This window comes from Geotrypetes seraphini, chromosome 4 (genome assembly GCF_902459505.1).
Source record: "Geotrypetes seraphini chromosome 4, aGeoSer1.1, whole genome shotgun sequence".
Taxonomy (NCBI): domain Eukaryota; kingdom Metazoa; phylum Chordata; class Amphibia; order Gymnophiona; family Dermophiidae; genus Geotrypetes; species Geotrypetes seraphini.
In genome coordinates this window covers 301,761,357-301,773,433 of record NC_047087.1, presented here as the reverse complement: position 1 = coordinate 301,773,433, position 12,077 = coordinate 301,761,357, and the positions used below count along the sequence as shown (strand labels likewise).

The 12,077-nt window shown below is 44.9% G+C and overlaps 1 protein-coding gene across 1 annotated transcript in view; it reads left to right on the top strand.

Annotated features, from left to right (window-relative positions):
* LOC117359849 (VPS10 domain-containing receptor SorCS1-like) overlaps positions 1 to 12,077 on the top strand; it is a 304,368-nt gene that overhangs the window by 230,072 nt on the left and 62,219 nt on the right. The window contains exon 15 of the mRNA XM_033943225.1: positions 2,067 to 2,200. Coding sequence (XP_033799116.1) covers positions 2,067 to 2,200 — 134 coding nt within the window. The remainder of the gene's footprint in view (positions 1 to 2,066; positions 2,201 to 12,077) is intronic.

Below are 12,077 nucleotides of genomic sequence, written 5' to 3'. Positions count from 1 at the left end.
AATTCATGTAAACCATTCTGAGCTCCCTTGAGAAAATTGAATAAATAAATTACATGCTCACAGGAATTCTTTGGGCATCAGAACATTTACCTCGCTGGCCTGCAGTAAAAACCCCTACCGCCGTTTAGTAAAACCCAGCGTTTATGTAATGGGCCTTGTACTTCCCGTACGAACTGCCTTATGGATTCAGCTGGTTTCCAGCACTCTTCAGCACTGCCTTTTTTAAGAAAGTGGTTTCACTGTTTTAAGAATACATTACACAGATGTCACATATAGGTAATAGTAGACTTTTTCAATTCTAAGCCCAGCACTTTATGTCGCTTGCTTGCTCAGTCACAGAAAAAAAAATATTCACTATCCAGCTTTCTTCTCCCCACCTCAGACCTTCTGGGTTGGGTCAACGTTCAGGATTGATCGTTCTGATGGTCCTAACGGAAAAGGAGTCAGTGACGACCTGGCAAGGATCCTGGGTAGACTTTCATTCAAACGCAGAAGTAGATGTAGTCAACCAGGGATCTTTATTAGGTCAACCGATGATTAGGACTCGACAAGGCCGGCGTTTTGGCAACTCAAGCCTTTCTCAAGGGTTCATAGACAACTCGGCGAAAGGCAAAGGCGCGCGCCGACAACTGAGCGCAAGACGGAGGCGCGCACCGAAGAAAATTACAGTTTTTAGGGGCTCCGACGGGGGTTTTTGTTGGGGAGCCCCCCCAGTTTACTTAATAGATATCGCGCCAGCGTTGTGGGGGGTTGTAACCCTCCACATTTTACTGTAAACTTAACTTTTTCTCTAAAAACAGGGAAAAAGTGAAGTTTTCAGTAAAATGTGGGGGGTTACAACCCCCCACACAATGCCCCCACAACGCGGCACACATGCCCCCCCGTCGGAGCCGTAAAAACTAATTTTCTGCGGCGCGCGCCTCCGCACTGCGCTCAATTGTCTGCGCGCGCCTTTGTCCCGGCGCGCTTTTTGATCTGACACCTTTCTCAACAGTCAGTTATACGTCAGAGCCAATGTTGAACAAACAAATATCCTTCGTGCAATTAGGCTCTTTAAATAGCGCACATCCTCCATCTGCATACTGTGCGTTATTTATTATGAAGTCTGGGGGTAAAATATCTCATATACTGTTCCACTCGGAACACTGTTACTTGGGAGACTGATATATCAAGAACGGCTTTGTTCCAATGGCCAACTAGTGGAGCAGAAATGATGTTTCTATTAATGTGTTCTATGATATGCGTACGGATCATCCTTTTAGTTGTTCCCATATAAATAAGGTTGCATGGACAAAGTATGATGTAGATTGCATTAATAGAGTTACAGTCAGATTGATGCTTAAGTACAATGGGGGGTGGGAAGTCTAAGGATGCCTAAGTAAGGGGGAGTGGGAAGTCCGCCCCGGGCACCATCGTGGTGAGGGCACAGACACCCGTCCTCCTCTCTGCCCATCCCCCACTCCTTACCCGTTCCCCCCACTGCTGTGCGTGTGCGCCGTTTCCCTGCCCCGTCCTTCTGTCATGGTTCCTGGTGTGAGCAGCAATCCCCAAGATGCCGTCACGCCTGCGTCGGCCCTTCCTCCGATGTCACTTCCTGGACCAGCGCCCAGGAAGTGACATCAGAGGAAGATCTGATGCTGGCACGGCAGCAACTTGGGGGAGGGTTGCCGCTCACGCCAGGAACGTAACAGAGGTACGGGGGAAGGGATGCGGTGAAAGCGTGGCAGGAGAGGGCGAGGAGAGGCGCTAACGTCCCAGGAGCCCTCTCACCCTCGCTACGCCACTGTCTTAGTATATATTCTTTTTTAGTCTGGGGGATGAATAAATTTAGATATATTTAAACTGTGTTTGCAAACTCTGCATCTTCCACTGCTGGTATGTCCACCTACTTCATAATCTCCATCTGGTGATAAAGAAGAGATGGTAGGCAGTGCTGAAGGAGCCAGTTTATCCTTTAAATTTGTGGTCCTAGAGTAAGCTACTGTCAAGTGTTTGTCCTTAAAGCATTCATGACCTGTAAGCAGATGTCGTGTTTGACCAGGTCACTGGCTTCTGTCTTTCCACAGGCCCCCTGGAACACGTCCACTTGTCTCTTCCATTCGTCACGACCAAGAACAAAGAGGTGAACGCAACGGTTGTGCTGTGGCCCAGCCAGGTTGGCACTCTGACTTACGTGTGGTGGCTTGGGAACAACACGGAGGTTTGTATTGTCTTCTCAACATGTTGTTCGCGGAGGTTAAACACCGTATTTTTAGCGCTGCGCTGGCCTTCATGCCATGTAGTAGAAACATAAACTTGAATCGGCAATACACTTGGATGAATTTTGCCTTTCTTGATCAACGGCTGAACTGATGTTGCAAACACACTTGGAGAACACCAATAGCATTTCTATAGATTTTAATGATTAAATGCAAGCAACATATTGTATTAAAACTGTGAAAACAAAGCAACGTATGAAGCACCTTCATCCTTTAATAGTTCCAATATTTATTTAGGGGGGGGGGGGTCAATATTCAAAGTAATCTAATCAGGTGGAAATGGCTCCTGGCCAGTTATATCACCTATTCGGGAATAACAGCCAATTTATAGTGGCACTTACCTGGTTACTGAAAAGCATTTATTTTGAGAGTGTTCTTGGAGAAGAGTCAGGCCGCTTAAGTGCAATATGTAGCACTTAACCGACCAGATTAACCGCTTAAATAAAACCGCATTAGAGTCAGTCCTACACATGGGCTCCTTTTATGGGTTTAATGCTGGCAGTGGTCAGCAAAACGTTGATCACCGCTGGCTGAATATCAGACCTTCAGGCCTGGATTCTATAACTGGTGCCGTTGGTAGCCACCTTAAAAGCGACTGCAGAACATAAGAATAGCCTTACTGGGTCAGACCACTAGAAGCCAATGCAACTCAAGGTAGAAAGGAGTCACACGATCATATATATTATGCTATAAATTAATCTGGGGAATGGCCCCCAATTACCTCCTACCTCACTTCGAATTCTATTCCCCCATTAGATCTACCAGAAACCACAACCTGTTTGCATACCCGAAAATCGTTGGCTGCAGATATCGAACCTTCCTAGACAGAACTTTCAAGTTTCAAGCTGGTAGACAGCAATCATGGCTAGACTATCTCATCGATACCGCTAGGTTGACCTATAGCATCTTCCGGAAAGAACTAAAGACCACTTTGTTTAAGAAATTCTTGTCCTAGCCAGACACTCTCCCGCCAACATAACTTCTACACCTTATCCTGAATTTCTTCCTCACACTAGGTATCCACATTCCCTGTCTGCTAAAATTCCCTCTTCATAATTGTATCCTGATATTCGCTGGTATCAGACTGTTTTCAATTGTAAGATATAAAATAATTATTTATACATTACTTGTTGGAATATTCATATTTATCTCTATCTCTACCTCTGTCTTTATATTTTTATCTTTACCTTTCATAAATTGTTTCTTCAGGTACTTTAATTAGATTGTGAGCCTTTGGGACATTTAAGGAAATTTTCCAAGTACCTATCTTATTTATTTTTATCTATTGTATCTTTTAATGCATCATTTTTGTAAACCGCTTAGAAAGCTCACGGTTATTAGCGGTATATAAGAATTAAATTAAATTAAATTAAAAAATATATAGGTAGCCTTTTGGACATAAGAACATAAGAATAGCCTTACTGGGTCAAACCAATGGCCCATCAAGCCCAGTAGCCTGTTCTCACGGTGGCCAATCCAGATCACAAGAATCTGGCCAAAACCCAATATTCCATGCTACCGATCCAGGGCAAGCAGTGGCTTCCCCCATGTCTTTCTGAATAACAGACTATAGACTTTTCCTCCAGGAACTTGTACAAACCTTTCTTAAAACCAGCTACGCTATCCGCTCTGACCACATCCTCTGGCAACGCGTTCCAGAGCTTAACTATTCTCTGAGTGAAATAAAATGTCCTCCAATCGGTGCTTGTTACAGAATCATGCCTCAGGCAAAGGTAGGCACCGGAAATGTAGGCCAGGGTTTTCCGGCGCCTACCTATGATGTGAATTGTGCCTTTAGGCCGCCTAAAGCCACTTCCAGCCATTAGTCATGCCCATAGTGGCATTAGGCACCCTAAAGCGACCATGGAGGCCTGATTCTGGCGCCAATATTTTAGGCGCCTTGAACTCAGTTAAAAACATTGTTTTTGTACTGAGTTTGGGAGCCTACCGGCGCTTAAAATAAAACCCAAAACGGCACCTTTTAGAGAATCTGGGCCTGAGTTCCTGGACATTTTCCACTACATAAAGACTTTGCAAGTGCATTCTTGCCATTTTCAGTCTGTGCCAAATGGGCTGCTAACCAGAACTCTCCCAAGTCGTCCTACAGCGCACCATCCCACTGATTCCTGTGAAGTATGAGCAGTAGAAATAGATGCAAAACATGTAATTCCTACGAGCTCCATAATGCACACTAACCAATAGAAAATGACCCTTTAGTGAGAAATATAGGACCGGATTTAAGGATCAAGAGAAACAGGGCAAAGGAGGTGCAAGAAAGCTTGCATGATTAGATGCATCACAGTTTGAAAATAGTATATAGGTCTAAGACGGCGTTTATAGGGAATGTTCTTACGTGAGCCAAGTTTAGGACAATTAAGCCATTGTAACATCACTGCTGAGGTTGGCTCCGAGGCACCGTGGAACGAGGCATTATGACATCACAATCTAAGCTCTGGAATGTTGCTCTCATTGGGGTTCCGGAATCTTGCTATTCTTTGAGATGCTGGAATGTTGCCACTCTTTGGGTTTTGGCCAGGTACTAGGGACCTTGATTGGCCACTGTGAGAACGGGCTACTGAGCTTGATGGACCATTGGTTTGACCCAGTAAGGCTATTCTTATGTTCTTATGTCCAAAAGGCTACCTATATATGATCATGTGACTCCTTTCTACCTTGAGTTGCATTGGCTTCCAGTGGAGGCGCGTGTTTTGTTTAAGCTGGGTTGTCTTTCTTACACAGCTGCGTACGGTATTGCTCCAAACTATATGACCGATTTCTCAGAGCATTCCATAAACATAGGAGAGAATTACATGCACTGTTTAATTTCCCGTCTGCTCAAGGTTGTAAGAGCAAGAAATCCTTGGAACACATACTAGCATTTCAGGCCGTTTCCTATGACAAGGAATTTAGGCTGTCGTTCCGTCGTGCTTGCTCATACAAGCATTTAAGAACTCAATTGAAAACTCATCTTTTTTCAAAATATTTAGCAAACTAATTTAAATCATCCTTAGGTTATGTTATTTTTAATCTTTTGTTCACGCATTGAACTTACGGTTATGTGGTTTATAAGTACGATGTTATGTTATGTTATTATGCTTATTCTATACAAGCATTGGGTCTGGTCACCTTTATAAAACAGGCTTTCAGAACTAGCACAAATATTACTCAAACTAGTCTTTAAGCCCATTACATTAACAGGTGCTAGAATAGATGTGTGTGTCTGTCTGTCTTTCTTTCTTTCTCCTTGGCCGTTTTCTGTCTGTCTTTCTTTCTTTCTTTCTTTCTTTCTGTCTCTGTCTCTCCTTAGTCACTGTCTGTCTGGCTTTCTTTTTTTCTTTCTGTCTCTCTCTTTCCTCGGCTATCCACCACCACCCCTTGCCTGCTCCTCCTGTCCAGCCCTTATCCCTTCCTTTTACCTCCCCCCTATCCAGCAGCACTTCTTCCCTGCTCCCCTGTCCAGCAGCAGCCCTTCTCCCTTCCTTTTACCTCCCCACTGTCCAGCAGCACCTCTTCCCTGCTCCCTAATACCTGCTCCCAAACCGCCGTTCTTACCCTCCCTCCATCCTGGCTTCCTGGTCTCTTCTTGCCCACCGGTACGAACTGCTGCTGCCGCTGCTGCTCTTCATTCGTTTCTTCAAAGCAGCCTCCTCTGACTTACAGGATCGCGTCAGAGGGAACGTGCTCCCGAGTTGGAGAGCAGCCTGCGAGGTTCGCTACAGCCAGCCAGCGATCCTCAGCAGGCTGCTTTGAAAAGGCGAATGAAGAGCAGAAGCAGCGGCAGCGGCTTGTTGTCTGGCAGGCCAATTTTGAATACCCCGTGGGCCTTAGAGTGAGTGGGAGGGGGGAGTCGCCGGTGTGTTCTCCGCCTCCTTGCGTCCGTGGTCATCATTTAAAACTCCGCATGCGCAGTAGGACTGACATGGAGCTACGGATCACGGATGCAGAGAACACAAAGATTGAAGTGCGCATGCGCGCTTAGGGTTTTATTATAGTAGATTCTTTTGCACAAATTTACACCCACTAAAAATCTTCGCTGGCTGCCCCGCCCACCCACCCTTCAACTATTTGTTTAAGGTTGGGGAAATCTGGGGACAGAGCTCAGTCCCAGTGCCACAATAATTATCTGGATAAAGACAGCAAAATAGCCTATCTGAACACCACTGCTGGATATTGGTGGCAGTGGCATAGTAAAGTAGACTGCCCAGGATGCCATGTTGGTGAGGGCGCTGACACCTCTCCACTCCCCCCCCCCCCAATACTATGCTCGTACCCTCCCTTCCCCGCCCCGTACCTCTTTAAAATCTTCATGAGCTTTTTATCTGTCCTCCTTACAAATCCAGGGTGGCAGGGAGGGGGATGGGAAAACATTATAATCATTATTCATTATATCTGTTCAATTGAAATTATACATGTGGTTCTATTTTCATTGATTAAGGGTAGGAGGAGGGGTGAGAATGTTTGTTTTTAAAATATTTGTATATGTAAAGTGCTTTGGTTTGATTTGTTTATATTAAGATTCACTGTATTGCACTATTAATAATTGAAAACTAATAAAGATTTACAAAAAAAAAAATCTTAATGAGCACGAGCAATTACTCTAGCCTGCTGCTTGCGATAGCCTGGCTTCCTTTGAAATCACTTCTGGGTCATGGGGCCAGGAAGTGACGTCAGAGGGAAAGCCGATGCCAGCGCCAGCAGCAGGCCGGAGAAGCTGCTCATGCTGGCAAAGATGTGAAGAGGTATGGGGGTGGGGAAGGGAGTGCGGAGTGTGGCGTGGAAGGAGCAGGGGCACATAGCAGAGTGCGGGGGGGGGGGGTGTCACCTCCCCCAGCGCCTCCCACCCTCGCTATGCCACTGATGGTGGTACCCAGATAATTTTTGACAGCTGTATTCCCCTCAAATTCTATAAATGGTGCTCGATTTACGCTTGCGATTTAATTGAATACCAAGCCTGTCAGTGCCTATAATTGGGCGCTAACAATCAATTATTGGCACAGCTTAAATTTATACGCATATCTTCCTAGTTGGCTTTTTTTAAAATGCGCGTCACCATAAGAGGGGCATAGGTGGGTCAAGGGCATTCATTTCAAATGCACATAGTAATGTAGAAAATGGGAGAGCCGTGCCTTTTTTAGGTGTGAGGATTTACAGGTTTGAGATGTTGTAAAAGATCTTGGTGCTGAGAATTATTCTTTTTTTTTTTTTTAATCTTTATTAATTTTCAATTCGAGAACAGTGCATTAAATATATACATACAATTAACGTCATAGACAGCACTTACAATCGATCAATGAATACAACAAAATATATTACCCTCCCCCTCCCTCCCACCCTCTCTGGATGTGCAAATCAAATAGGAAAAAATGCCATAATCCAACTAATCAGAGTTAACATAATTCGTCAGTGGACCCCATTTTAATTTAAATAGTTTATTATGACACGATATTTCTGAATTCATTTTTTCATATTTATAACATAAACATAAAGTTTCCCACCAAAAGGAAAAATTAAGTCTGTCCCAATTTTCCAGTTCTTGGTAATCATTTGCATGGCTATCCCAGTCATAATGACAAATGCTTTTATATCTTTCTATAAGTTAATCCATAAGCATTATTCTATAAGTGCTACAAGTTAGCCTGATTGAATTTCCACGATACGATCTCCTAGATTTTGTGAACTTTGTCATGAACTGTTGAGCATAGTTCATTGATTCATGAACAGTTATTAGGAGTAGTAATACATCACAAGGGTATCCTTTGAGTGCGTGAGACCATTTTATTGTTAATTTATTTAACTGTGATAGTTTTGTGTATTTGATATCATTAAACAATAAAGATACATTTGAAATATAGCTTCATTTACATAAGAACATAAGAAGTGCCTGCACCGGATCAGACCTGGGGTCCATCTAGTCCGGTGATCCGCACACGCGGAGGCTCAGCCAGGGGTACCCTGGTGCATACATTAGTCACTCGTATCCCTCAATGTGTCCTGCAAGAAGATGTGCGTCCAATTTTCCCTTAAATCCTAGAATGGTAGTTTCTTCCACCATCTCTTTCGGGAGAGAGTTCCAGGCGTTCACCACTCGCTGTGTGAAGCAGAACTTTCTGACATTTGTCCTGGCCATGTCCCCTCTCAGCTTCAGGCCATGACCTCTGGTCCGAGACTGGGTTACATTTGCCAATGTGAATAACGCTGTTTCTTGCTCACCATCCTTTCCCCCTGCTGGTGAGTGAGCTTGCTCCATTATGTCGATCCCTTTTAGCAATTTAAAAGTCTCTATCAGATCCCCTCTCAATCTTCTCTTCTCAAGGGTGAATAATCCCAGTTTTCTGAGGCGATCCTTGTAGCTCAAGTTCTCCATACCTTCTACTAGCTTCGTTGCTCGCCTCTGCACCTTCTCCAGCAGTGTTATATCCTTCTTCAGGTATGGAGACCAGTGTTGGACACAGTATTCCAAGTGTGGTCTGACCATTGCTCTATAAAGCATCATTATGACCTCCCTCAATCTACTCGTGATTCCCTTCTTTATCATGCCTAACATTCTGTTAGCTTTCTTTGCCGCCGCTACGCATTGAGCCGACGGCTTTAGGGTCCTGTCTATCAGTACCCCCAAGTCTTTTTCTTGTTCGCTCTTCCCCAATGTTATACCTAACAGTTTATATTCATGCTCCTTGTTTTTTCTGCCCAGGTGCATCACTTTGCATTTTTCCACATTAAAACTCGTCTGCCAATTTTCTGCCCATCTCTCAAGTTGCTTCAAATCTCTCTGAAGTTCCTCGATGTCTTTTTGTGACCTGATTGTCCGGCATAGCTTTGTGTCATCTGCAAACTTGACAATAACACTGGTCGTTTCTTCTTCCAGGTCATTTACGAAGATATTGAATAAGATAGGCCCAAGAACCGAGCCCTGAGGCACACCGCTAGTTACTTTTTTCCAGTCTGAGTACTTCCCATTTATGCCCACTCTCTGTCTTCTGTTTTCCAGCCATTTTCCTATCCATCTTAGTATATCCCCTTCTATTCCATGACTTTGTAGTTTTTTGAGAAGTCTCGCATGAGGTACTTTGTCGAACGCTTTCTGGAAGTCCAAGTATATTACGTCTACCGGTTCTCCGCTATCGACTTGTTTGTTCACTCCCTCAAAAAATTGAAGTAAGTTGGTCAAGCACGACTTTCCTTTCCTGAAGCCATGCTGACTACCTTTCAGCAGGTCATGGTTATCTAGATGCTGTACTATGCTGTCTTTAATCAAAGCTTCAACCATTTTCCCAGGGACCGATGTGAGACTCACAGGTCTATAGTTTCCCGGTTCTCCCCTTGATCCTTTTTTGAAGATTGGTATTACGTTCGCTATCTTCCAGTCTTCTGGTATCAGTCTGGTTCTAATTGACATGTTAGCGAGGGATTGCAGTAGTTCTCCGATTTCCACCTTTAGTTCCTTTAATACTCTCGGGTGAATTCCATCTGGGCCAGGGGATTTGTCACTTTTTAGTTTGTCAATCTGATAGTATATCTGGTCCAGATCCACCTTCACTGTGGTGAGGCTCTCCTCTATTTCTCCCTTGAAAACTTTCACTGTTTCGGGTATTGAAGTGGCATCTTCCTTGGTAAAGACAGAAGCAAAGAAGGAATTTAATCTGTCTGCAATCTGTTTGTCTTCTTTGATGTATCCTTTTCTTCCTTGGTCGTCGAGAGGGCCTACTGTCTGTCTCCTTTGCAGGTTTTTTCCCCTTAACATATCTAAAAAAGGATTTGAAGTTTTTGGCCCCTCGGGCTATCTTTTCCTCATAGGCCCTTTTGGCTTCTCTCACCGTCTTGTGGCACTTCTTCTGGTCGTCTTTGTGACTGTTCCAAGCCTCGGTTGTATTCTCGCGTTTCCATTTTTTAAGAGTCCATGTGAAAATATGGTAATTATTTAGTTAAATGGTCCTTTTTCTTAGATATTTCTGGGCCAGTAGTGTGCTTAGGTTCCATCTATTGGAGTCTCCATCAAAGCTCACTCCAGCCCATCTTAACCATCCCAGCCATCGAAACCCTCCCCAGCCCGTCAACTGAATGTCCATATACGGGACATAGGTCGTACAAGTCTGCCCAGTAAACATATATTGCATAGTAACAGTATATTGTAAACATATATTGCATAGTAACAGTAAACGACGGCAGATAAAAACTCGAGTGGACCATCCAATCTGCCCAACCATACATGCTCCATAAATTACCGTATTTTCACGCATATAACGCGCGCGTTCTACACGATTTTACAAACCGTGCATAACCATGCGCGTTATACGTGTGAGCGCATTTTACAATTTTTTTTTTTACATTCTGATCCGGCATTCCCCCTGTGAACTGGCATCCTCCCCTCCCCCCGCCTGCGTCACCCCCCCTTCCCCGCGATCCTACATCCCCCCCAGCACTGCAAATACAACTCTTACCCGTTGGGCACCGGCACCGGCACCAGCACCAATGCACAGCATGTGCCAGTGCCAGTGCCCGAAGATCCTCCCTCGTTGGTTTGGGCTGGGCTGGGCCGGGCGGTGCGAGAGAGATCCTCCTTCTTCCTCTGCCGGGCTGGACTAGGCTTTGAGCATTATCTCGGAAAGAGCGAGACCAGAAGGTTTTGAGCATTCGCAAATGCTCAAAGCCTAGTCCAGCCCAGCAGAGGAAGAAAGAGGATCTCTCTCACACCGCCCGGCCCAGCCCAGCCCAAACCAACGAGGGAGGATCTTCAGGCACTGGCACTGGCACATGCTGTGCATTGGTGCTGGTGCCGGTGCCCAATCGGGTAAGAGTTGTATTTGCGGTGCTGGGGGGGATGTAGGATCGCGGGGAAGGGGGGGTGACGCGAGTGGGGGGGAGGGGGGAGGATGCCGGTTCGCAGGGGGAATGCCGGATCAGATTATCTTGGATCAGAGGGGGAGGGGGGGTGACGCGAGCGGGGGGGGGGGAAGGATGCTGGTTTGGAGTAGGCAGGAGGAGGTTTTAGCATGCGCGGTATACGCGTGTGCACGCTATATTAACATTTTATTACATAAATTTGTGTTCCCCGCGTGCTATACCCGTGTGCGCATTTTACACGGGTACGCGTTATCTACGTGAAAATATGGTAATTATTTAGTTAAATGGTCCTTTTTCTTAGATATTTCTAGGCCAGTAGTGTGCTTAGGTTCCATCTATTGGAGTCTCCATCAAAGTTCACTCCAGCCCATCTTAACCATCCCAGCCATCGAAACCCTCCCCAGCCCGTCAACTGAATGTCCATATACGGGACATAGGTCATACAAGTCTGCCCAGTATGGGCCTTAGTTCTCCAATGTATACCCATTAGTTGCTGATTAGAGATAATAATAATAACTTTATTTTTGTATACCGCAATACCACAAGCAGTTCAGAGCGGTTTACAGAGGAAGAGACTGTACACAGACAGCGATGTTACAGAAGGAACTTTCAAATTACATTAGTAGTTAGGTATATTCGGAAGCATTTCTGAGGTACAAGGCAGGAAGTAGTCAGAGAAATTTATCAAAGAGATAGGTTTTAATTGATTTCTTGAAGGATTGATAGGAGGGTGAATTTGGAATGACAGTGATCACAGAAACATAGAAACATAGAAATAGACGGCAGATTAGGGCCACGGCCCATCTAGTCTGCCCACCCCAATGACCCTCCCCTACCTTTCTCTGTGAATAGATCCCACGTGTCTATCCCATTTGGCCTTAAAATCAGGCACGCTGCTGGCCTCAATCACCTGAAGTGGAAGACTATTCCAGCGATCAACCACCCTTTCAGTGAAAAAGAATTTCCTGGTGTCCCCGT